Source organism: Balaenoptera borealis (genome assembly GCF_965194805.1).
Source record: "Balaenoptera borealis genome assembly, chromosome: 6".
Taxonomy (NCBI): domain Eukaryota; kingdom Metazoa; phylum Chordata; class Mammalia; order Artiodactyla; family Balaenopteridae; genus Balaenoptera; species Balaenoptera borealis.
In genome coordinates, this window is record NC_138863.1 from 66,826,196 (window position 1) to 66,853,659 (window position 27,464).

The 27,464-nt window shown below is 37.8% G+C and overlaps 2 protein-coding genes across 14 annotated transcripts in view; both read right to left on the bottom strand.

Annotated features, from left to right (window-relative positions):
- CSRNP3 (cysteine and serine rich nuclear protein 3) overlaps positions 1 to 13,169 on the bottom strand; it is a gene marked incomplete at its 5' end in the record, with an annotated part of 250,330 nt that extends 237,161 nt beyond the window's left edge. For 3 of the 6 annotated variants that reach the window (XM_082395309.1, XM_082395312.1, XM_082395313.1), the window contains 2 exons: positions 9,724 to 9,788; positions 11,511 to 13,169. In XM_082395309.1, coding sequence (XP_082251435.1) covers positions 9,724 to 9,730 — 7 coding nt within the window. The other 3 variants (XM_082395310.1, XM_082395314.1, XM_082395311.1) reach the window with 2 other exon arrangements.
- Positions 13,170 to 18,756: 5,587 nt separating this feature from the next.
- Positions 18,757 to 27,464, bottom strand: part of LOC309630238 (sodium channel protein type 2 subunit alpha) — a 153,429-nt gene continuing 144,721 nt past the window's right edge. For all 8 annotated transcript variants that reach the window (XM_082395191.1, XM_082395187.1, XM_082395189.1 and 5 more), the window contains 2 exons: positions 24,002 to 24,272; positions 18,757 to 22,460 (listed from right to left, as the gene is read on the bottom strand). In XM_082395191.1, the coding sequence (XP_082251317.1) occupies positions 21,265 to 22,460; positions 24,002 to 24,272 (1,467 nt within the window). In that variant the 3' untranslated portion in view covers positions 18,757 to 21,264. The remainder of the gene's footprint in view (positions 22,461 to 24,001; positions 24,273 to 27,464) is intronic.

Below are 27,464 nucleotides of genomic sequence, written 5' to 3' on the forward strand. Positions count from 1 at the left end.
TTATTTTTGTTTTTATTTCCCTTTCTGTAGGAGGTGGGTCTTGCTGTGATTTATGTCAAAGAGTGTTCTTCCTAAGTTTTCCTCTAAGAGTTTAATAGTGTCTGGCCTTACATTTAGGCCTTTAATCCATTTTGAGCTTATTTTTTGTGTATGGTGTTAAGAAGTGTTCTAATTTCATTCTTTTACATGTAGCTGTCCAGTTTTCCCAGCACCACTTATTGAAGAGGCTGTCTTTTCTCCATTGTATATGCTTGCCTCCTTTATCAAAGATAAGGTGACCATATGTGTGTGGGTTTATCTCTGGGATTTCTATACTGTTCCATTGATCTATATTTCTGTTTTTGTGCCTGTGCCATACTGCCTTGATTACTGTAGCTTTGTAGTATAGTCTGAAGTCAGGGAGCCTGATTTCTGACTGCTGTCACTAAAACTTCCAAAATTATGTTGAATAATAATGGTGAGAGTGGACATCCTTGTCTTGTTCCTGATTTTAGAGGAAATGGTTTCAGTTTTTCACCACTGAGAATGATGTTGGCTGTGGGTTTGTCATATATGGTCATTATTATGTCGATGTAACTTCCCTCTATGCCTATGTTCTGGAGAGTTTTATCATAAATGGGTGTTGAATTTTGTCGAAAGCTTTTTTGGCATCTGTTGAGATTATCATGTGGTTTTTATCCTTCAGTTTGTTAATACGGTTTATCACATTGATTGATTTGCATATATTGAAGAATCCTTGCATTCCTGGGATAAACCCCACTTGACCATGGTGTATGATCCTTTTAATGTGCTGTTGGAGTCTGTTTACTAGTATTTTGTTGAGGATTTTTGCATCTATGTTCATCAGAGATATTGGTCTGTAGTTTTTTTTTTTTGGTGACATCTTTGTCTGGTTTTGGTATCAGCATGATGGGGACCTTGTACAATGAGTTTGGGAGTGTTCCTCCCTCTGCTGTATTTTGGAAGAGTTTGAGAAGGATTGGTGTTAGCTCTTCTCTAAATGGTTGATAGAGTTCACCTGTGAAGCCATCAGGTCCTGGGCTTTTGTTTGCTGGAAGATTTTTAAACACAGTTTCAATTTCAGTGCTTGTGATTGGTCTGTGTATATTTTCAATTTCTTCCTGGTTCAGTCTCAGAAGGTTGTGTTTTTCTAAGATTTGTCCATTTCTTCCAGGTTGTCCATTTTATTGGCATATAGTTGCTTGTAGTAATTGCTCATGGTCCTTTGTATTTCTGCAGTGTCAGTTGTTACTTCTCCTTTTTCATTTCTAATTCTATTGTATTTGAGTTTTCTCTTTTTTTCTTCATGAGTCTGGCTAGTGGTTTATCAATTTGTTTTATCTTCTCAAAGAACCAGCTTTTAGTTTTATTGATCTTTGCTATTGTTTCCTTCATTTTTTATTCATTCATTTCTGATATTTTCTTTATGATTTCTTTCCTTCTGCTAACTTTGGGCGTTTTTTTTGTTCTTCTTTCTCTAATTGCTTAGGGTGTAAGGTTAGGTTGAGATTTTTCTTGTTTACTGAGGTAGGATTGTATTGCTATAAACTTCCCTCTTAGAACTGCTTTTGCTGCATTCCATAGGCTTTGGGTTGTCTTATTTTCATTGTCATTTGTTTCTAGGTATTTTTTGATTTCCCCTTTGATTTCTTCAGTGTTCACTTCGTTATTAAGTAGTGTATTGTTTAGCCTCCATGTGTTTGTAGTTTTTTCAGATCTTTTCCTGTAATTGATATCTAGTCTCATAGCATTGTGGTCGGAAAAGATACTTGATACAATTTCAATTTCCTTAAATTTACCAAGGCTTGATTTGTGACCCAAGATATGATATATCCTGGAGAATGTTCCACGAGCACTTGAGAAGAAAGTGTATTCTGTTGTTTTTGGATGGAATGTCCTATAAATGTCAATTAAGTCCATCTCGTTTAATGTATCATTTAAAGCTTGTGTTTCCTTATTTATTTTCATTTTGGATGATCTGTCCATTGGTGAAATTGAGGTGTTAAAGTCCCCTACTATTACTGTGTTACTGTCGATTTCCCCTCTTATGGCTGTTAGCATTTGCCTTATGTATTGAGGTTCTCTTATGTTGGGTGCATAAATATTTTCCATTGTTATAGCTTCTTCTTGGATTGATCCCTTGATCATTATGTAGTGTCCTTTTTTGCCCCTTGTAATTGTCTTTATTTTAAAGTCCATTTTGTCTGATATGAGAATTGCTACTCCAGCTTTCTTTTGATTGACATTTGCATGGAATATCTTTTTCCATCCTTTCACTTTCAGTCTGTTTGTGTCCGTAGGTCTGAAGTGGGTCTCTTGTAGATAGCATATATACGGGTCTCGTTTTTGTATCTTTTCAGCCAGTCTATGTCTTTTGGTTGGAGCATTTAATCCATTTACATTTAAGGTAATTATCGATATATATGTTCCTATTACCATTTTCTTAACTGTTTTGGGGGTTTTTTTGTAGGTCATTACCTTCTCTTGTGTTTCCTGCCTGGAGAAGTTCCTTTAGCATTTGTTTTAAAGTTGGTTTTGTGGTGCTGAATTCTCTTAAATTTTGCTTGTCTGTAAAAGTTTAAATTTCTCTGTCAAATCTGAATGAGATCCTTGCTGGATAATCTTGGTTGTAGGTTTTTCCCTTTCATCACATTAAATATGTCCTGCCACTCTCTTGTGGCTTGCAGAGTTTCTGCTGAAAGATTTGCTGTTAACCTTATGGGGATTCCCTTGTATCTTATTTGTTGCTTTTCCCTTGCTGCTTTTAATATTTTTGCTTTGTATTTAATTTTTGATAGTTTGATTAATATGTGTCTTGGCATGTTTCTCCTTGGATTTATCCTGTATGGAACTCTCTGCACTTCCTGGACTTGACTATTTCCTTTCCCATGTTAGGGAAGTTTTCAACTATAATCTCTTCACACATTTTCTCAGGCCCTTTCTTTTTCTCTTCTTCTTCTGGCACCCCTAAAATTCGAATGTTGGTGCATTTAATGTTGTCCCAGATGTCTCTGAGACTGTCCTCAATTCTTTTCATTCTTTTTTCTTTATTCTGCTCTGTGGTAGTTATTTCCACTATTTTATCTTCCAGGTCACTTATCTGTTCTTCTGCCTCAGTTATTCTGCTATTGATTCCTTCTAGAGAATTTTTAATTTCATTTATTGTGTTGTTCATCATAGTTTGTTCGCTCTTTAGTTCTTCTAGGTCCTTGTTAAACGTTTCTTTTATTTTCTCCACTCTATTTCCAAGATTTAGGATCATCTTTACTATCATTACTCTGAATTCTTTTTCAGGTAGACTGTCTATTTCCTCTTCATTTGTTTGGTCTGGTGGGATTTTACCTTGCTTCTTCATCTATTGCGTATTTCTGTCTTCTCATTTTGCTTAACTGACTGCGTTTGGGGTCTCCTTTTTGAAGGCTGCAGGTTTGTAGTTCCCATTGTTTTTGGTGTCTGCCCAGAGTGGGTAAGGTTGGATCGGTGGGTTGTGTAGGGGAGGTGGAGGGGACTGGTGCCCCCCTTGGTGGAGGGGACTGGTGCCTGTGTTCTGGTGGGCGTGGCTGGATCTTGTCTTTGTGGTGGGCAGGGTCACATCCAGCGGTGTGTTTTGGGGTGTCTGTGAACTTATTTGATTTTAGGCAGCCTCTCTGTTAATAGGTGGGGTTGTGCTGCTGTCTTGCTAGTTGTTTGGCCTGAGGCATCCAGCACTGGAGCTTGCTGGCCATTGAGTGGAGCTGAGTCATAGCATTGAGACAGATATCTCTGGGAGAGCTCTCACCAGTTGATATTACGTGGGGCCGGGAGGTCTCTGGTGGTCCAGTGTCCTGAACCCAGCTCTCCCACCTCAGAGTCTCAGGCCTGACACTAAGCTGGAGCACCAAGACCCTGTCAGCCACACGGCTCAGAAGAAAAAGGAGAAAAAAAAGAAAGAAAAATAAACAAATAAATAAATTAATTAATTAAATAAAATTATTTAAAATAAAAGAATAAAAAAATTATGAAAATAACAATTTAAAAAGTAATAATAATAAAGAAAGAGAGCAACCAAACCAATAAACAAATTTACCAATGATAACAAGCGCTAAAAGCTATACTAAGATAAACATAAAAATCAGAAACTAGTCAATTGCAGACAGCAAACCCCAAGTCTACCGTTGCTCCCAAAGTCCACCGCCTCAATTTTGGGTTGATTCATTGTCTATTCAGGTATTCCACAGATTCAGGGTACATTAAGTTGATTGTGGGGATACAATCCACCACTCCTGAGGCTGCTGGGAAAAATTTCCCTTTCTCTTCTTTGTTCGCACAGCTCCTGGGGTTCACCTTTGGATTTGGCCCCACCTCTGTGTGTAGGTTGCCCTCAGGCTTCTGTTCCTGCCCAGACAGGGTGGGGTTAAAGCAGCGGCTGATTAGGGGGCTCTGGCTCACTCAGGCCAGGGGAAAGGAGGGGTATGGTAGTTATAATTGGAATGCGAGGCAATCCTGTGGCAGCAGAGGCTGGTGTGACATTGCAACAGCCTGAGGCATGCTGTGTGTTCTCCCGGGGAAGTTGTCCCTGGATCACGGGACCCTGGCAGTGGCGTGTTGCACAGGCTTCCGGGGTGGGTGTATGGATAGAGACCTGTGCTTGCACACAGGCTTCTTGGCTGCAGCAGCAGCGCTAGCGTCTCATGCCTGTCTCTGGTGTCCATGCTGATAGCCGCGGCTCGTGCCTGTCTCTGGAGCTCATTTAGATGGTGATCTGAATCCCCTCTCCTCGCGCACCAGGAAACAATGGTCTCTTGCCTCTTCAGCAGGTCCAGACTTTTTCCTGGACTCCCTCCCAGCTAGCTGTGGCGCACTAGACCCCTCAGGCTCTGTTCACGCAGCCAACCCCAGTCCTCTCCCTGGGGTCTGACCTCCAAAGCCCGAGCCTCAGCTCCCAGCCCCCGCCCACCCCGGCGGGTGAGCAGACAAGCCTCTCGGGCTGGTGAGTACTGGTTGGCACCGATCCTCAGTGTGGAAATCTCTCCGCTTTGCCCTCTGCACCCCTGTTGCTGTGCTCTCCTCCACGGCTCCAAAGATTCCAACCCCCACCCAGCCCATGTCTCTGCCTGCGAAGGGGTTTCCTAGTGTGTGGAAACTTTTCCTCCTCCACAGCTCCTTCCCAGAGGTGCAGGTCCAGTCCCTATTCTTTTGTCTCTATTTTTTCTTTTGCCCTACCCAGGTACGTGGGGGAGTTTCTTGCCTTTTGGGAGGTCTGAGGTCTTCTGCCAGCGTTCAGTAGGTGTTCTGTAGGAGTTGTTCCACATGTAGATGTATTTTTGATGTTCTTGTGGGAAGGAAGGTGATCTCCACGTCTTACTCCTCTGCCATCTTGAAGGCCCCCCCCCTAATTTATTTTAGAATTTAATAAGTCACAGAAGCATGTGGCAGTTGTTGGGGTAGCTAAAAACAATATAGTAACAAAATGTATAAAATAAAAAAAATACCAATAATGAATCCAAAAGAAGTCATCAATTTAAATCCAAATGTATTGTGTGTGTGTGTGTGTGTGTGTGTGTGTGTGTGTGTGTGTGAAAGATTGTTAGATAAGGATTGTCAGACTGGATGCAAAATAAAACATCCATATTCAATACTAAATATGAAGTTACAGAAACATTAAAGGTAAAACAATGAAAAAAGATATACCATGCAACCACCATCTAAGTGAAAGCCACTGTAGATACAGTAATATCAGACAAAGTGAATTTAGGGCAATTACTAGAGATTATTATTAGCAATTATTATGACTATTATTACTAGAAGTTAAGGAGCCTATTTCATAATGATAAAAGGGTCTATCTACTACAAAAATGTAGCAATTATAAATTTTAGGTGCTAATAAATATCAAATAAGCAAATAAAAATTAAAAAATATATAACAGAAGTTAACAGGACTTAACAGTGAAACAAACAAATTCATAAATACATTGGCAGATCTTTACATATTCTTTTTTTACATTACCTTTTGGTAAATGATTGAAAAAACAGACAGAAGAAATCAGTAAAGATGTATTCTGAATGAGAAGGCCAATAAACTTGATCTTTTAAACATATAAAACACTGCATCTAATAAATGAATAATGCATTTCATTTTCAACTACACATGAAACTTATGTTACATTTGATAGATACTGAGCTAAAAAGCAATTCCTCTCAAATGTTAAATGGTTAAAATTATTCAGGGTATATTATCTGAATAAACAGAAATTAAAGTCAAAACAAATATATCTAGATATTCCTGAAGTATGTGGAAATTTAGCAGTACTCTTCTGAACTTCCAATAAGATAAGACAAAATCACAATACAACTTAGAAAATATTTTTAACTGAATGGTAACAAAATAAAATATAACAAAATTTGTAGATGTTATTAAAGTCATGCTTAGAGAGAAATATATAGCCTAAATGCATTTACCAAAAAAAAAATAAAGGCTACAAATCAATTTCAATAATTTAGAAAATAATGGAAAATAAAAATCATAGAAATAGAAGAAAGTAAGTTATAAATATAAATGCAAAAAAAAAAAAACCCCAATGAAATAGAAAAGGATATACAGTAGAAAAGATGTCAAAAGCCAAAAGTTGGTTCTTTGAAAGACTGAATAACAAAAAGAAAAAAGTCACAAAATACCAATATCAGGAATCAAAAAAGGGTCATTAATACAGATTCTACAGATTTGTAAAAGATAACAAAGTTATAAACAACTTTATGTGAATAAATTTGAAATTTCATTTGAAATGGGCAAATTCCTTGAAAAATTTGCTACAGAAACTGAAACAAGAAACAGCAAATCTGAATGGTTCTCTATTAAAGAAAAAAACTAAAAACTTGTACCAAAACCAACTCAGGCCCAGAAGACTTCACTAGTAAATTATCCAAACAGTTAAGGGAAAATTAATACCAATCTCAATCTCTACCAGAGAACAAAAAAGTGAAAACCTTTTTCATCTTGTTTTAAGAGGTTAGCATAACTTTACAATCAAAATCTAACCAGCACATTAAAAGAAAGAAAAATTATAAGCCAAACTCTTCCACAAAAATAGATGTAAGAATATGAAACAAAATATGAAAAAAATGAAACACAGCAATATATGAAATTGATAATGCAAGTGACCAAATTGAATTCAATTCCAGGAAAATAATTAGATCTAACATTCTAAAATCAATGAATGTTGTTTATTGCAATATAAAAATAAAGGAGAAAAATACTATAAATACCTAAATATAATGCAATAAAAATTTAATAAAATTCAGTATTATAAATGGTTTTAAAAATTCTTAGAAAATTAGGAACTGAGGGGATCCTCTTTAAGATGATAAAGGATATCTATTTTAAAAACCTACACCAAACAGCATACTTAATAGTGAATTATTAAAATCCTCCCCATACTCAGATCAAAAGTAAACAAGCTAACCATTATCATCATACCTCTTAAATGTTATAATGAATGTCTAGTCAGTCCAGTAAGGAAAGAAAATGAAAATGATGGTAGAGGAATTGAAAAGAGCAGAAATAAATGGAACAGAAAACTATAAAACTGTAGAGAAAATCAGTAAGCCAAAAGTTAGTATTTTTGAATACATTAATAAAATTGAGGAAATCCCTAGATAAGCTAATCAAGAAAAAGAGATAAATACAAATTTTCAATACCAGAAATGAAAAAAGGGATATGACTAGAGAGGCCACAGACATTAGAAGCATAAAAAGGGAGTGATTTGAATAATTTATGCAATAAATGCAATAACTTAGATGAGGAAATTCTTAGAAAAACGCAACTTATCAAAAGGAAAAAAAAAAAAAGGAAAAAAAATCTCAGTAGCCCCATATCTGTTAAAGAAACTAATATCTTTAATTTAAAATTTTGCACAAGGAAGACTCAAGTTACAGATGGCTTTACTAGTGAATTCTATCAATATTTAAGTGAGAAATAATTCCACTCTTACAGAAATTCTTTCAGGAATGAATGAACACTTCCTAACTTGTTTTATGATGACAGCATTATCCTGATACAAAAAATCTGACAAATTATCCAGAAAAAGCACTAAAAATAAGAGAGAGACATTAAGAGACATGGGAGAAAGATTTAGAAATTTCAACATGTAATCCTCAAAAGTTCCAGATGGAGAGAATAGAAAAGTATGGGATGAGAAAATATTTCTAATGCTAAAAGCTAAGAGTTTTCCTGAAATTGTCTTAATTAAAGATACTAATAAATATCTTCAAATTACATTAGCATAAATTCTAAGTCAGATTAATAAAAGTAATTTTATAATGATGCAAAAAATTTAAAAACATCAAAAATAATTATAATATAAGCTAATGTATTTAAAATGTGGCTGACTAGTCACTTTCAGGAAAAGAAAAACTGACTGAGTTTGCTATCTACAAACTTTGCTAACAGAATTCCTCATCTATTACAAGAAGGAAATAGAACACAAAATGAAGTAAGCAAAAGAAGCAAATTTAAAGAAAGAAATGAATTAACATCTAAATACGTCTAAATAAACACTGCCTACATAAATCCACAATAATAGTACTGTTTAATTCATTGGGTGCCAGACAAGGTAGAATTAAAATAGTAGACAAAAATAACACAAGAAGTGAGCAATGATATGAAATCAGTCTTGGAACTTCATTGCTCCAGATAAGGGTACAACTATTGATTATATTTCACTAATTAAGTATACATGTTAAAATTTAAAAGTAATCACTTATAAAAAGAAATAAGGAAGAAGGAAGGAAGGAAGGAAGGAAGGGAGATAATGTGCATCTTCACAACAGTAGAGATGGGGGGAAATGATGATAACAAAATTAATGCAAAAGAGGACAAAGAAAAGAAGGAAGAAACAAAGAAAAAACCTTGAAAAACAGAAAGCATAAAATAGTGATAAAAATAAAATAAAATACATCTGTACCTAAAATAAATGTGAGTAGATTAAGAAAGGCTATTAAAAGAAAATGTCAAATTGGGTTTTATAAAATAAAAACTAGGTATATTCTTTTTAAAATATGTACTAAAAAGATAAAAACACAGACACCTTTAAAAAAAAAAAGAGATGGGAAAATGAGATCTCTGTAAAATATTAGCAAAAAACAGGCAAGGTACACTTATTACTAACAGCTTAAATAGGTACAGATGTATTTGATTTCACTGCTCATTCTACTGCTTAGAGCAATCAATCACTCCTCGTTGCCAACAGAATAAATTCCAGACTCTTTAGCATAACTTTCAAGTTTCTTCACCTTTGGCTACAACCCTCCTTTGGACAGTTAAGTTCATGTTTGATCTCTCAGCTCCTATCATAAAGCTGATATGTAGTAGACACTCAAATATTTATTTAGTTCACATGAAAGAAAAAAACTCATGAGGGACTTCCCTGGTGGTGCAGTGGTTAAGAATCCGCCTGCCAATGCAGGAGACACGGGCTCGAGCCCTGGTCAGGGAAGATCCAGCGTGCCGCGGAGCACTAATCCCATGCGCCACAACTACTGAAACCCGTGTGCCTAGAGCCCGTGCTCCACAACAAGAGAAGCCACCACAATTAGAAGCCCGTGCACCGCAATGAAGAGTAGCCCCCGCTCACCGCAACTAGAGAAAGCCCACGTGCAGCAATGAAGACCCAACGCAGCCATAAATAAATAAATAAACAAACAAACAAACAAACAAACAAATAAATAAATAAATAAATAAAACTCACGATTCATGCAATCATAACATTTACTTGCATAATGTCCTCTTCAACTTTTTCGTAGGTGTTTTTTTCTTTTAAAAAAAGAGAGAAGCACATTTATATTGTGGATCTGACATATTGACAACTAAGCAAAATTTCTTTCACCCACGCCTCTTCCTTCCCTCTTCCCCCACTATTGCTGTACATATTAACAACAAAAGACTTTTTTTCAGAGGATTATTTATGAAGCATCCCTTCCTATTTCTTATACTCCCTTCCTTTCGTCGACTTTCCCATTTTTCTTCCCACTTCTTCCTTCTCCTCTCCCTTTTCATCCTCTCCCTTCTTTTTTTCACTCCTCCTTTCTCTTTGTACATTGATCTGTATTATACCAGAACTTAGGAAAACAAGTGATGATGAGGGGTGCCCAAGATAAGAATGGAAGTCTTTCCTGTTTAGATGTGACTTGACAATGACTAATCGAATGAACGTTTTATATAAGCTGCCTCCCATTGTCCAGATTTAATGGTTCTTACCCAACAGGGCATCTGGAGGACTATTTCTATGAATCCATACTGTTTCCTAAACCCCCACCCCGTATGCACTAGGGATAGTTGGGGTGCCATTTTGTATGTGTGTGTATGTATAATTTGAAGATCTCTAAACTATTCTGATAGAATTCCCTTTCCACCAACTACAGTCCTAGAAAAGAACCCCTGATACAAATGGGTCAATGTCACACTTCAAGATAAACACCTCTTGGGACTTCCTTGGTGGCGCAGTGGGTAAGACTCCACACTCCCAATGCAGGGGGCCTGGGTTTGATCCCTGGTCAGGGAACTAGATCCCACATGCATGCCACAACTAAGAGTTTGCATGCCACAACTAAGGAACCCATGAGCTGCAACTAAGGAGCCCTGGAGCCGCAACCAAGGAGCCCACCTGCTACATCTAAGACCCGGCACAACCAAATAAATAAATAAATAAATGTTTTTTTTTTAAAAAGCTTTAAAAAAAAAGATAAACACCTCTCTCTTACTGTATAGCACAGGGAACAATATTCAATATCCTGTGATAAACCATGATGAAAAAGAATATGAAAAAGAATATATATGTATAACTGAGTCACTTTGCTGTATGGAAAAAATTAAACACAACATTGTAAATCAACTATACTTCAATAAAATTTTTAAAAAAGATAAACACCTCTCTCACTACAAGATAAACACCCCCAAAGCCATCATATTGGGAACTTGTATATGATGACTTATACAATGAAGCCCTGAAGGGAACAGGTGCATTTTCTGTAGAACATTTTTTCATATTGAGCAAGGATACCCTAACTCACTGGTCCTCGACCCTAAGTATAAATCAGCATCAATGGGGAGCCTTAAAAAAATTAGATGCTTGGAGAGAGGAGAAGATGGCGGAAGAGTAAGACACGGAGATCACCTTCCTCCCCACAGATACATCAGAAATACATCTACACGTGGAACTGCTCCTACTGAACACCCACTGAACGCTGGCAGAAGACGTCAGACCTCCCAAAAGGCAAGAAACTCCCCACGTACCTGGGTAGGGCAAAAGAAAAAAGAAACAACAGAGACAAAAGAATAGGGACGGGGCCTGCACCAGTGGGAGGGAGCTGTGAAGGAGGAAAGGTTTCCACACACTAGGAAGCCCCTTCGCAGGCGGAGACTGCAGGTGGCGGAGGGGGGAAGCTTCGGAGCCATGGAGGAGAGCACAGCCACAGGGGTGCGGAGGGCAAAGCGGAGAGATTCCCGCACAGAGGATTGGCGCCAAGCAGCACTCACCAGCCCGAGAGGCTTGTCTGCTCACCCGCCGGGGCGGGCGGGGCTGGGAGCTGAGGCTCAGCTTCGGTCGGATCGCAGGGAGAGGACTGGGGTTGGCGGCGTGAACACAGCCGGAAGGGGTTAGCGCACCACAGCTAGCCGGGAGGGAGTCTGGGAAAAGGTCTGGAGCTGCCGAAGAGGCAAGAGACTTTTTCTTGCCTCTTTGTTTCCTGGTGCGCGAGGAGAGAGGATTCAGAGCGCCGCCTAAACGAGCTCCAGACAGGCGCGAGCCGCGGCTATCAGTGCGGACCCCAGAGACAGGCATGAGACGCTAAGGCTGCTGCTGCCGCCACCAAGAAGCCTGTGTGCAAGCACAGGTCACTCTCCACACCGCCCCTCCTGGGAGCCTGTGCAGCCCGCCACTGCCAGGCTCCCGTGATCCAGTGACAACTTCCCCAGGAGAACGCACGGCGCGCCTCACGCTGGGGCAACGTCACGCAGGCGCAACGTCACGCCAGCCTCTGCCGCCTGCAGGCTCGCTCCGGATCCGTACCCCTCCCTCCCCATGGCCTGAGTGAGCCAGAGCCTGCGAAGCAGCTGCTCCTTTAACCCTGTCTTGTGTGAGCGGAAAAACAGACGCCCTCAGGCGACCTACACGCAGAGGCGGGTCCAAATCCAAAGCTGAAACCCGAGAGCTGTTCGAACAAAGAAGAGAAAGGGAAATTTCTCCCAGCAGCCTCAGAAGCAGCGGATTAAAGCTCCACAAACAATTTGATGTACCTGCATCTGTGGAATACCTGAATAGACAATGAATCATCCCAAATTGAGGAGGTGGACTTTGGGAGCAAGATATATTATTTTTTCCCCTTTTCCTCTTTTTGTGAGTGTGTATGTGTATGCTTCTGTGTGAGATTTTGTCTGTATAGCTTTGCTTTCACCATTTGTCCTAGGGTTCGGTCCGTCCGTTTTTTGTTTTTTTTCTTACTTAAAATTTTTTTTTCTTTTTTTCTTAATAATTATTTTTTATTTTAATAACTTTATTTTATCTTACTTTCTTTTATTTTATCCTCTTTCTTTTTTTTCTTTCTATTTTTTCTCCCTTTTATTCTGAGCCGTGTGGATGAAAGGCTCTTGGTGCTCCAGCCAGGCATCAGGGCTGTGCCTCTGAGGTGGGAGAGCCAACTTCAGGACACTGGTCCACAAGAGACCTCCCAGCTCCACGTAATACCAAATGGCAAAAATCTCCCAGAGATCTCCATCTCAACACCAAGACCCAGCTTCACTCAACGACCAGCAAGCTATAGTGCTATGCCAAACAACTAGCAAGACAGGAATACAGCCCCATCCATTAGCAGAGAGGCTGCCTAAAATCATAATAAGGCCACAGACACCCCAAAACACACCACCAGACATGGACCTACCCACCAGAAAGAGAAGATCCAGCCTCATCCACCAGAACACAGGCACTAGTCCCCTCCACCAGGAAGCCTACACAACCCACTGGACCAACCTTAGCCACTGGGGACAGATACCAAAAACAACAGGAACTACGAACCTGCAGCCTGCGAAAAGGAGACCCCAAACACAGTAAGATAAGCAAAATGGGAAGACAGAAAAACACACAGCAGATGAAGGAGCAAGGTAAAAACACACTAGACCTAACCAATGAAGAGGAAATAGGCAGTCTGCCTGAAAAAGAATTCAGAATAATGATAGTAAAGATGATCCAAAATCGTGGAAGTAGAATAGACAAAATGCAAGAAACATTTAACAAGGACCTAGAAGAACTAAAGAGGAAGCAAGCAATGATGAAAAACACAATACATGAAATTAAAAATACTCTAGAAGGGATCAATAGCAGAATAACTGAGGCAGAAGAACGGATAAGTGACCTGGAAGATAAAATAGTGGAAATAACTACTGCAGAGCAGAATAAAGAAAAAAGAATGAAAAGAACTGAGGACAGTCTCAGAGACCTCTGGAACAACATTAAACACACCAACATTCGAATTATAGGGGTCCCAGAAGAAGAAGAGAAAAAGAAAGGGACTGAGAAAATATTTGAAGAGATTATAGTTGAAAACTTCCCTAATATGGGAAAAGAAATAGTTAATCAAGTCCAGGAAGCACAGAGAGTCCCATACAGGATAAACCCAAGGAGAAACACGCCAAGACACATATTAATCAAACTATCAAAAATTAAATATAAAGCAAACATATTAAAAGCAGCAAGGGAAAAACAACAAATTACACACAAGGGAATCCCCATAAGGTTAACAGCTGATCTTTCAGCAGAAACTCTGCAAGCCAGAAGGGAGTGGCAGGATATACTTAAAGTGATGAAGGAGAAAAACCTACAACCACGATTATTCTACCCAGCAAGGATCTCATTCAGATTTGATGGAGAAATTAAAATCTTTATAGACAAGCAAAAGCTGAGAGAGTTCAGCACCACCAAATCAACTTTACAACAAATGCTAAAGGAACTTCTCTAGGCAAGAAACACAAGAGAAGGAAAACACCTACAATAACAAACCCAAAACATTTAAGAAAATGGGAATAGGAACATACATATCAATAATTACCTTAAATGTAAATGGATTAAATGCTCCAACCAAAAGACACAGACTGGCTGAATGGATACAAAAACAAGACCCATATATAGGCTGTCTACAAGAGACACACTTCAGACCTAGGGACACATACGGACTGAAAGTGAGGGGATGGAAAAAGATATTCCATGCAAATGGAAATCAAAAGAAAGCTGGAGTAGCAATTCTCATGTCAGACAAAATAGACTTTAAAATAAAGACTATTACAAGAGACAAAGAAGGACACTATATAATAATCAAGGGATCGAACCAAGAGGAAGGTATAACAATTGTAAATATTTATGCACCCAACATAGGAGCACCTCAATGCATAAGGCAAATCCTAACAGCCATAAAAGGGGAAATCGACAGTAACACAATCATAGTAGGGGACTTTAACACCCCACTTTCACCAATGGACAGATCATCCAAAATGAAAATAAATAAGGAAACACAAGCTTTAAATGATACATTAAACAAGATGGACTTAATTGATATTTATAGGACATTCCACCCAAAAACAACAGAATACACATTTTTCTCAAGTGCTCATGGAACATTCTCCAGGATAGATCATATCTTGGGTCACAAATCAAGCCTTGGTAAATTTAAGAAAATTGAAATCGTATCAAGTATCTTTTCCAACCACAATGCTATGAGACTAGATATCAATTACAGGAAAAGATCTGTAAAAAATACAAACACATGGAGGCTACACAGTACACTACTTAATAACGAAGTGGTCACTGAAGAAATCAAAGGGGAAATCAAAAAATACGTAGAAACAAATGACAATGGAGACACAATGACCCAAAACCTATGGGATGCAGCAAAATCAGTTCTAAGAGGGAAGTTTATAGCAATACAAGCTTACCTCAAGAAACAGGAAACATCTCGAATAAACAACCTAACCTTGCACCTAAAGCAATTAGAGAAAGAAGAACAAAAAGACCCCAAAGTAAGCAAAAGGAAAGAAATCATAAAGATCAGATCAGAAATAAATGAAAAAGAAATGAAGGAAACAATAGTAAAGATCAATAAAACTAAAAGGTGGTTCTTTGAGAAGATAAACAAAATTGATAAACCATTAGCCAGACTCATCAAGAAAAAAAGGGAGAAGACTCAAATCAATAGAATTAGAAATGAAAAAGGAGAAGTAACAACTGACACTGCAGAAATACAAACGACCATGAGAGATTACTACAAGCAACTCTATGCCAATAAAATGGGCAACCTGGAAGAAATGGACAAATTCTTAGAAATGCACAACCAGCCAAGACTGAACCAGGAAGAAATAGAAAATATGAACAGACCAATCACAAGCAATGAAATTGAAACTGTGATTAAAAATCTTCCAACAAACAAAAGCCCAGGACCAGATGGCTTCACAGGTGAATTCTATCAAACATTTAGAGAAGAGCTAACACCTATCCTTCTCAAACTCTTCCAAAATATTGCAGAGTTAGGAACACTCCCCAACTCATTCTACGAGGCCACCATCACCCCGATACCAAAACCAGACAAAGATGTCACAAAGAAAGAAAACTACAGGCCAATATCACTGATGAACATACATGCAAAAATCCTCAACAAAATACTAGCAAACAGAATCCAACAGCACATTAAAAGGATCATACACCATGATCAAGTGGGGTTTATTCCAGAAATGCAAGGATTCTTCAATATATGCAAATCAATCAACGTGATACACCATATTAACAAGTTGAAGGATAAAAACCATATGATCATCTCAATAGATGCAGAGAAAGCTTTCGACAAAATTCAACACCCATCTATGATAAAAGCCCTACAGAAAGTAGGCATAGAGGGAACTTTCCTCAACATAATAAAGGTCATATATGACAAACCCACAGCCAGTGTTGTCCTCAATAGTGAAAAACTGAAACCATTTCCTCTAAGATCAGGAACAAGACAAGGTTGCCCACTCTCACCACTATTATTCAACATAGTTTTGGAAGTTTTAGCCACAGCAATCAGAGAAGAAAAAGAAATAAAAGGAATCCAAATCAGAAAAGAAGTTAAGCTGTCACTGTTTGCAGATGACATGATACTATACATAGAGAATCCTAAAGATGCTACCCGAAAACTACTAGAGCTAATCAATGAATTTGGTAAAGTAGCAGGATACAAAATTAATGCACAGAAATCTCTTGCATTCCTATACACTAATGATGAAAAATCTGAAAGTGAAATTAAGAAAACTCTCCCATTTACCATTGCAACAAAAAGAATAAAATACCTAAGAATAAACCTACCTAAAGAGACAAAAGATCTGTATGCAGAAAATTATAAGACACTGATGAAAGAAATTAAAGATGATACAAACAGATGGAGAGATATACCATGTTCTTGGATTGGAAGAATCAACATTGTGAAAATGACTCTACTACCCAAAGCAATCTACAGATTCAATGCAATCCCTATCAAACGACCACTGGCATTTTTCACAGAACTAGAACAAAAAATTTCACAATTTGTATGGAAACACAAAAGACCCCGAATAGCCAAAGCAATCTTGAGAAAGAAAACGGAGCTGGAGGAATCAGGCTCCCTGACTTCAGACTATACTACATAGCTACAGTAATCAAGACAGTATGGTACTGGCACAAAAACAGAAATATAGATCAATGGAACAGGATAGAAAGCCCAGACATTAACCCACGCACCTATGGTCACCTTATCTTTGATAAAGGAGGCAAGCATATATAGTGGAGAAAAGACAGTCTCCTCAATAAGTGGTGCCAGGAAAACTGGACAGGTACATGTAACAGTATGAAATTAGAACACTCCCTAACACCATACACAAAAATAAACTCAAAATGGATTAAAGACCTAAATGTAAGGCCAGACACTATCAAACTCTTAGAGGAAAATATAGGCAGAACACTCTGTGACATAAATCACAGCAAGATCCTTTTTGACCCAGCTCCTAGAGAAATGGAAATAAAAACAAAAATAAACAAATGGGACTTAATGAAACTTAAAAGCTTTTGCACAGCAAAGGAAACCATAAACAAGGTGAAAAGACAACCCACAGAATGGGAGAAAATATTTGCAACTGAAGAAACTGACAAAGGATTAATCTCCAAAATTTACAAGCAGCTCAAGCAGCTCAATAACAAAAAAACAAACAACCCAATCCAAAAATGGGCAGAAGACCTAAATAAACATTTCTCCAAAGAAGATATACAGATTGCTAACAAACACATGAAAGAATGCTCAACATCATTAATCATTAGAGAAATGCAAATCAAAACTACAATGAGATATCATCTCACACGGGTCAGAATGGCCATCATCAAAAAATCTAGAAACAATAAATGCTGGAGAGGGTGTGGAGAAAAGGGAACCCTCTTGCACTGTTGGTGGGAATGTAAATTGATACAGCCACTATGGAGAACAGTATGGAGGGTCCTTAAAGAACTAAAAGTAGAACTACCATACGACCCAGCAATCCCACTACTGGGCATATACCCTGAGAAAACCATAATTCAAAAAGAGTCATGTACCAAAATGTTCATTGCAGCTCTATTTACAATAGCCAGGACATGGAAGCAACCTAAATGTCCATCATCAGATGAATGGATAAAGAAGATGTGGCACATATATACAATGGAATATTACTCAGCCATAAAAAGAAACGAAATGGAGTTATTTGTAGTGAAGTGGATGGAGTTAGAGTCTGTCATACAGAGTGAAGTAAGTCAGAAAGAGAAGAACAAATCCCGTATGCTAACACATATATATGGAAACTAAGGGGAAAAAAAATGGTCATGAAGAACCTAGTGGCAAGACAGGAATAAAGACACAGACCTACTAGAGAATGGACTTGAGGATATGGGGAGGGGGAAGGGTAAGATGTGACAAAGTGAGAGAGTGGCATGGACATATATACACTACCAAACGTAAAACAGATAGCTAGTGGGAAGCAACCGCATAGCACAGGGAGATCAGCTCTGGGCTTTGTGACCACCTAGAGGGGTGGGATAGGGAGGGTAGGAGGGAGGTAGATGCAAGAGGGAAGAGATATGGGAACTTATGTATATGTATAACTGATTCACTTTGTTATAAAGCAGAAACTAACACACCATTGTAAAGAAATTATACTCCAATAAAGATGTTAAAAAAAAAAATTGGATGCTTAAGTTTCATCCCTAGAGATATGAATTCAATTGGTCTGCTTTTGGTTCAAACATTGGCATTTATTAAAGCTTCTCAGGTATTTCTAATAGGTAATCAGAACTGAAAAACATTTCAAACTTCTCATAATTAAATGGAAAAACCAAATCTGTGTCATTTGGGGAATTTTGTTTATATATTATAAAGAGTGAGATCTAAGCTCACTTGGAATTTTTGCTTCCAAAATTATAGAAATGAATATGAAGATATTATATGAACTTTTTCTAGTGCAGCAGATTATTAGGGACCTAAGTGTACAGATCTGTTGTCTACAGACTATAATAAACACGAGATTTGGTGAACAGAAAAGAAAAAATGAGAATATCCTTAATCAAAAATACTGAGAGCCCAAGGAAGTGATGGAAAAGTATATAGAAAGTACATCAAGAATACATAGGGAAGGAACCAAAATGGAAAAGAGAATAACAAAACAAAACAAAGCAGTAGGTAGACAGGAAGGAGAAAGGATGCACAACTTAAAATGCTAGTCAATTTTTTATTAATTTTTGTAATTTTCCACTGCTCTATCCAATACCATATCTAGGTTTTGGGCCAATATTAAAACTAGATATCCAGTACACTCTTCTTAATTAATTTCCATTAAATGAAAAAATTTAAAGATGAATTATTATATTCAATGTGTATTTTTACATTTTTTCTGACAGATCATTTTACATGATAGAAATTTACCTTTAAATGGCATTTCAAAGATAGAAACAAAGACAGAACAATTAAATACAAAAACAAAAGCAAAAACTTTATTCTTTTGGCTTGACTGTAATGTGGTTTACCGTTCTTTATGGTCATAGCATTTTCCTGCATGCATTTCACCAACATACTACAAGTCAATAGCTTTAGTGTAAAGAATCTACATTTAATGTTGCTTGTGAAAGAAACACAAAATGTTTTGCTGTAACTGGTAATATAATTTCACTTATATAATTTTTGTTGAAAAGAAAAGCTTGGACCTCATATCATATCTGATAAAGTTCTAATGCCATATGGGTCAGTAAGAATAAGATCTACCTGTGTGAACAAACACTGGAAAAGACTGATGATTTACTGAATAAAAGGACTAGGTGGAAACATCTGATTCAAGCGATGCCAAGAATATCAACTGATCGTTACTTAAGCCTCTTTTGATGATAAGGCATCACTATTTGAAAGCAAATAAATGCTGGACTCAGTCTGAGATTTGCTTCACATTGAAATGTGTGCAAAGTTTACTGTACTAATAAAAAAAAAGCAGGAACCTACATTGCATGTTAGTCTTTGTTTCTTATTTTGTGAAGTGCTTTAATTTAAAAGTGCTAGGAACAGAAACTAACAGTAGTGACTGTGACATCAACCTGAAGATACTTTTAATTTCTCATTTTATGTACAAAAAGCTGAAAAATAAAATAAAATGAACTTTGTACAGTATTTATATTTTCTTACAAAACTCTAACCATATATTTTCAACAGAATTAAGCAGCTTGCAACATGTTTGTACATCAGGCTTTTTACCATAGAGTATTCAATTAAGATTGGAAGGATAAAAACCAAGAAGCTCTTTATTGTTTGCTGCAACCTATTGCTTAACGACATGAAGAATGAGGTCTTGATAGAGCAATTTGCTTCACTTTACCACTGACATATATGGCTTCCCATATTAGACTTCTGGACAGTGGAAGGAATAAGATGCAGCAGCAGAGGCAAGATAAACATGCAGCAGTGACAGCTTCAAACTATAATGGAACCAATTACATCATATTACCTGTTGAAAGCTTGCAAACTATACTTACTGTGGTACGTATTTGATGCAATAAATACTGTGCTTAAGTCATCATTTTTGTTTGCTCAAACATGCACCACTGGGTAAAATTACTATTTACAAAGCAGACTTTTATTTTTTAAATTGACATGTACTATGTCAACCTTACCAAGAGCAGAAGATGGCTAAACAATACTGCAGGAAAAAGCAGAATCAACTTTATAAAGTGATGGGGGGGGATGCTTTTTGGTCAATTCAGGTTTTAGAAAGGACTGATAGGATATTTTTATTTTATGCCAAAGGACACTTATCAAAAATGTTATAGTCATGCTGCCAGGACTCTGAATGACTATGTAATGGTGTGTGTGTGTGTGTGTGTGTGTGTGTGTGTGTGTGTGTGTGGTGTGTGTATACATATATATGTATATACACGCACATATACATATATACATATATACAGGTACATGTAATGGATTATGAAAAAATAAAACAACTTTTTAATGCTTGTGAATTCTATGAAACATTTACAGGCACAGTAAAATTTTTCTGGATGAGACACCTTAAAAACATGAATAGCTATTTAAGCACCTCAAAAATCTAAAAACATCCTGACACAAGAAGTAAACTCTTTCCTTTTGTGATGTGATTTCTTTTCATGTGAGAATGAGAAGTGCAGCATGCCTTCATTTAAAATATATCCAGTTATACAGTAGAGAAACATAGAATTTCTTACCTTTACTCCCTCTCCCCAAACATAAACCCATTTACAAAAATAGTCACATATAATAGTAAACAACCTGTGGATTAAAAAGAAAGTGATAAATTCACAGCATACATTTCATAAAAATGTGGCAGGTGTGGCAGTTAGAACATAAACAGTGGTGACAATTACTGTTATCAAGTGTCACGTGCTGAATTTACATAAAAATGTAACTTCCCTCCCCCCTTTAAATTGGTTCCTAGAGTCTGAGTAGCCATTACTCTCTGCTCTTCAGCAGTGTCAGCTGGTTGTGAACACAGAAACCTCCTGTCGATGTTGTTTCTCTGGTTTGTTGAGTCTCAGTTTGCTGACCAGAGGCCCCTGTCTTGTTATAGGCACTGACCTTAAGTATACAGTTGTAAAAACAGTCAGTTTGGCATTGACCTCCTGTGGGAGTCCTGTTGACACAAACACATCACCATCACGGGCTGTAAACAATTGATCACAAAATGGAATATTCTTTGTTTCTTTTTACTTTTTACTTTCCCTGATATCTTTCCCTTTGTCTTCCTTTTCTGATTTGTCTTTTTCAAATTTTTCTTTTTCCGGTTTGGTCACACTGTCATAGGAAGGTGGAGACGTGGTAGAAGGTGTCACATCGGTTTTCTCTGGAGTTGAATTCTCATTTAGTTTATCAATGAGGATATCTTCTTTGATGGGTGTTCCATCACCTTCTTTACCTTTGTCCTTCTTATATATACATGAAACTTTCTTAACTTTTTGCTTCAAGAGGTAGTGTCTATAAGCCCTCTGGATAACAATAGCAGACACCTCCTCTTGTTTGCGTTTCAAAGTGGTTGTAATGGGCTCATAGGAGACTTTGGAGGGGTTCGATGCCATGAATCTCTCTTCCATCTGTATTCGAAGGGCATCCATCTCTCCACTCTCACCCAAAACACGCTTTGTAAAGGCAAATAAAATGTCGAGGCAGTGGATCCTGTCCCCACTGACCATGGGCAGATCCATAGCAATGAGCTGGACTTTGTTTGGTTTTGCTATGAGAAGAGGAGGATCCAGGGCAGCTGCAAAATCAGAGAGTTTGGAGAACTCTATGAATTGGGTGGCATCGGGATCAAACTTCTCCCAGACCTCATAGAACATCTCAAAGTCATCCTCACTCAGGGGCTCTGCGCTTTCTTCAGTAGCAACACTGAAGTTCTCCAGGATGACAGCGATATACATGTTCACCACGACCAGGAATGATATGATGATGTAACTGACAAAAAAGAAGATCCCCACAGATGGGTTCCCACAATCTCCCTTAACTGAGCTGCCAGGGTGATCTTTTTCAGGGTCACAGTCTGGAGGTCCACTATTCAGAATAGGTGCTAGCAATCCATCCCAGCCAGCAGAGGTGGTAATCTGGAACAGGCAGATCATGCTGTTGCCAAAGGTCTCGAAGTTGAACATGTCATCAATTCCAACCTCCCTCTTAACATAGGCGAAGTTGGACATTCCAAAGATGGCGTAGATGAACATGACCAGGAAGAGCAGGAGGCCGATGTTAAACAACGCAGGAAGGGACATCATCAAAGCAAAGAGCAGCGTGCGGATCCCCTTGGCCCCTTTGATCAGACGCAGGATTCGGCCAATCCTGGCAAGACGGATCACTCGGAACAGGGTAGGGGACACAAAATATTTCTCTATCAGCTCAGCCAGAAACATACCTATGGAAAGCCAAGATAAAACAAAAATAAGGTTATACTTAATGGCAGCAGATGAAAATTTACATTTCTAAGATAAGCACTAACTAGTTTTACAAAATGTGGACATGAGAATTAGGGGTACACACACACACACACACACACACACACACACACACACACATTTACATACACACAATCTGCAATATTTGTTTAGCAAAATGAAACTGGTATGTTTAGTGTTATAACATTAACACCTTTATACTAACTGAAAGTATTAATGGTCATTTTTCCTGGTTCAAGAAAAGCATCTATAAAGGACACAATGTATATGGCAGCCAAACACAGAAATTTAAGAAATTTATGTTTCTTAAATACTAGTTCTAGTGTTTGTATAAGATTTAATGGATAAAGCATATGATTTTTGGATCAGGAATATGAGAGTTCTTATTCTTCTGAGATGGTTTTGATCCATTTTATTTGGGAGGTGGCAGAACAACGTACTGGAGACAATCCAGGCTTTCAAGACAGACATACTTGGGACTGAATCCTGGCAATGATTTTATGCATTGCTAAATGGTGATAATAGCTACTTTTGTTGTCGTTGTTAGGCTTAACATTTACTAAGTCTTTTCTTTGTGCTAGGCACAGTGCTAAGTGCATTTACTTTCATAATCTCATTTAATCTTCACAACACCACTTCACAAAAATATTCCTTGGAAAGCTAAGGATTGGAAAGGTGAGGTAACTTGCCATAGGTCAGAGCTGGTAAGTAGTGAAAATAGGGAAGCGCTCGGTCAGGTCTGTATGACCCAGGAGTCTCACCCCTTAATCACTGTATTATCCTGCATATCACAGTCGTCAGGATCAAATGGAATGCTACCTTGTCTTTCTATTTAACCAGCGAAAGTGTATAAATAGTGGAATACTATTTTTCTCTCTATGTATATGTTCTCTTTCCTCAGACAAGCAGAACCTTACCTCTAGCACCTGATTTAATGTCCTACACACAAACACTTAATATGTATTGATGAAATGAATTTGCTTTGAATTTTTGAACAAAATTTGTACTTGTGAAAAAGAATATTACACACCATAGAAAACTATCTGAACCCAAAGATAACATGAAGCTTGTATGAGTGTGAATATATATAAACACACAACATGATATTCCAATTATCAAGGACAATTATTTATGGACTATTTGACTACTTGTAATGATTTATATGTGTACGTGTGTGTGAATTGTTTATTCAAAGCAATACTTGTCTATACTACAGGAGTATGACTGAGTACAGGAGTATTAGGCCAAAGTTGCAGTTATTTTCTTCTGAAATGAGACAAGATGATAAATGAAACCTGCAGAATATAAATTCTTTTTTTTACACATCATTTCATACACAGCATGCAATTAGAGAAATGACAAGCTGAGAATGGACTAATAATTAGACTTTTATTTGAAACTTCGGGGTGAATGAGTAAGATTAGTGAAAAAAACTTTAAAGCTTTAAAACACAAATTTTCACTACTAAATTCCTTAACTGAGTAAAAGCAGCTCTTCTTACCTACAATGGAGAGAATGACCACCACAAAATCAAAAATATTCCATCCGATGGTGAAATAGTAATAACGAAGAGAGATTAATTTCAGCACACATTCTCCAGTGAACAGAACAATAAACACCAGATTAATCCAGTACAGAATGTTTGTCATTTCTTGACTCTGGTCATCAGTTTCCACCATCATGGTGACCATGTTGAGGCAGATGAGGATCATGATGCTGATATCAAAGACTTGTTTGGTTACAAAGTCAAAGACCATCCCTTGAAATTTGTTCTGAAACAAAGAGTATGTAAAGTTCACTTAGAAACTGAAAACAAAAAAATCAAGTTCAACTTATCTGATTTTAATATAGCAATATGAAAATGTAGCTTTTATTAAAAAACACTCTATGTTTGTTTTACACTTGGAAGAAAATTTGTATATTGGAATATCCAACTCTTTCCAAATGTATTTGTTTTATTTACACTGTTCATGATACCAGATTTTATAAACTGATTTTATGTTAAGAACCGCCTGCTAGGTTCTCAGTGCCCAGAACATCACCATGTGTAAAATGGACAGTTAGTAAATATTTGCCACTATAATGAATCTTTGTTATTGCCTGTGTTGGGGGTGAGCATCAAAATTAACTTTGAAGAACTAATAAATAAATACTTCTCTTGCTTTTTCTGTCCTTTTCCCCCCTAGTTTCTCCCTTTATATACCCCCCAACCCCCAGCAAAGCCAAAGCGTCTTAAATTCTACCTTAATTCTACCTCAAGGTTCAGTTGAGAAGATATTTTTAGAATTATAGTTCAAGAAAAAGGACATTATGGGGCCTCCCTGGTGGCGCAGCGGTTGAGAATCTGCCTGCCAATGCAGGGAACACGGGTTTGAGCCCTGGTCTGGGAAGATTCCACATGCCGCGGAGCAACTAGGTCCATGAGTCACAACTACTGAGCCTGCGCGTCTGGAGCCTGTGCTCCGCAACAAGAGAGGCCGCGATAGTGAGAGGCCCGCACACCGCGATGAAGAGTGGCCCCCGCTTGCCGCAACTACAGAGAGCCCTCGCACAGAAACGAAGACCCAACACAGCCAAAAATAAATAAATAAAGAAATAAAGAAAAAGGACATTAGTGGAATAGTTGGTGAAATCCAGTTAAATTCTACATTTTATTTTATGGTATTACACCAAGATTAATTTCTTAGTTTTGCTAACCAATCTATGGTTATGTAAGAGGTTAAAATAAAGGAAAGTAGGGTGAGGATTTTGTGAGGTAACTCTTCTATAAGAATAAAATTATCTTTAAAAAATTACAGTTCACAATTCAAATGTTCAAACTCTGCCCTATTCAATTTGGACCTTATTCCAAGCACTAACTGGCCTTACGTCTTGTTTATGAAATTAAGTCCTCATCTTGTAAACCAATTAAGCCGACTGGACCCTATTTTCTTCCTTTTTGCCCCTATCTGCTTGGTATTGAGGCACTCTGGAGCTTGGGCCTTGGCTTACCTCTGCTAGGTTGTCCTCTACCTTCTCAACTAGAACTACAGACGTTCTGCTACCTCTACACTCATAGTCTGCTTTCCCAGATCGACACATTTATTGGTCTGGATTCTCTATGTTAGTGTTTTGTCCTCTCCCTAGTAGAAGCATCCATTACTCCCTATTGAAATTCTGGGACATCAAACACCACCTGTTTGTTATATTTTGCTATTTTCTCTGAATACATATTTAGCCTGCTGGGTTGGACTTACATTGTTTCAGCTGGGTCTGTCCTTCTAGGGCCTTCTTCAACCTAATAAATGCATCTAATTCCAGTTCTAAACACTTCGTTCTTAGCTCTTGTGTACTGAAGTTTACTTTTCCAAGGCTAGTTATGGTCCCCTTATTTCTACCCTTCTGATATTTCCTACCACTCTTGTACCGTATCATTTTATCTTGTTTATCTGTCTCCTCTGTCCTAACACCTCTGTCAAGGGGTATTATCAGACAGCCCTTCTCAGTCTGGTGAATTCTAACTCAGTTTTAAGTTTTAAGCACTCTGTGATCTCAGAAAACTTTGTGCTTACATTTGTCATAAAAGTGATGACATTTTATGACATCAATTGCTCTTATTTAATTAAAACCTTTTTCTCTTCCACAGATATAGCACCTACAGAATGCTATAGAAACTACACTGTAGAATCTACAGTGTAGTAGATTCAAAATTGCATAAAAATTGCATAAAATCAGAAACTTGGTGTTTATTTTCATATCAGCATGATCAATAAAAAGCTCCTTAGATTCCCTGTCCATTTAGTTTTCCAGTGGATTACCTCAACGTACAACTCCAATTCCCAGTTATAGATCACTGTCTCCAATTTAAATCCCAGAATATGCTGGAGGAAGCTATATAACCTTGGAGGCCTTGTTCACCAAAGATTTATGTTCTCTCACTTTACCTTGGCCCTTGACAATGATTAGCAAACCTTTGTCCCTCACTTGGTCCCAGGATAATTTCAAACTTCTCAGAAATTTCCCATTCTCTTGCCCTCTATTCTTCTTTTTTGAGAACACCAAAGTCAACTGGTGTAAAGAAACTCTTCTACTTCCTTTTTCATTTCATATTATCTTGTCTCCCACACCTACTTTTTATATATTACTCCAAATTCATTGGAGGACTCAGTCCCTTTTGCTCTCTAACCTAGACTACACTGTTCTTGAGCCACATCCTGCACAACTTTATTCTATATTTATTCCCTTTCTCTTCAATCTCTTCTTCTCCAGAACTCCTGCTTTGCTATGAACCTAATCTCTCAATCTTTAGAAACTTTATTTTACTACTTCTTCTAAACATTCATTCTCTTTCAGACTCCCTTTTTGATTGTAAAATTCTGTAAACTAGCATCCCCAATTTTTTCTCCATTCATGTCCCTACTTCATATTCTGCATGACACCACTATTCATCCAGTTGTGTAAGGCAGAAACTCATAAGTCATCTTTGTTGCTTCCTTCTTCACCTCTCATATTCAATTAATAAACCTTTTAATTTCACTCCTGTGATAGCTTACAAATCCATCCATTTTATTCATCTCTACACCACTCTACCTATCATCTCTGAAATAGTTCCAAAACGAGTCTGCAATGCACATACTGCCTCTGTCAGCGCTGGTTGAGTGATATTCACAAAACCCAAACGGCCCAGGTCCCCTTCAATGGCTTCCCATTGCTCTAAGGACAAAGACTACTCTTGAACATGGCCTATGAAGCCCAGAAAAGTGTGGACCATCCTAACCTCTTCATTCTCCCCATGTCCTAAATGAACCCCCACCCTCTGCACTCCAGCTCACTGGCCTTCCTACCTCAGGGCCTTCACATATACATTCCTCTTCTCTTCCCACATTGCCTACTGACGCTTCCTCATTCTTCTCCATGCCTCAGCTCATGCTTCAGTGAAGCCTTCCCCAACTTCCCTGATTCATCAGTCCCCTCTTTCATATCAG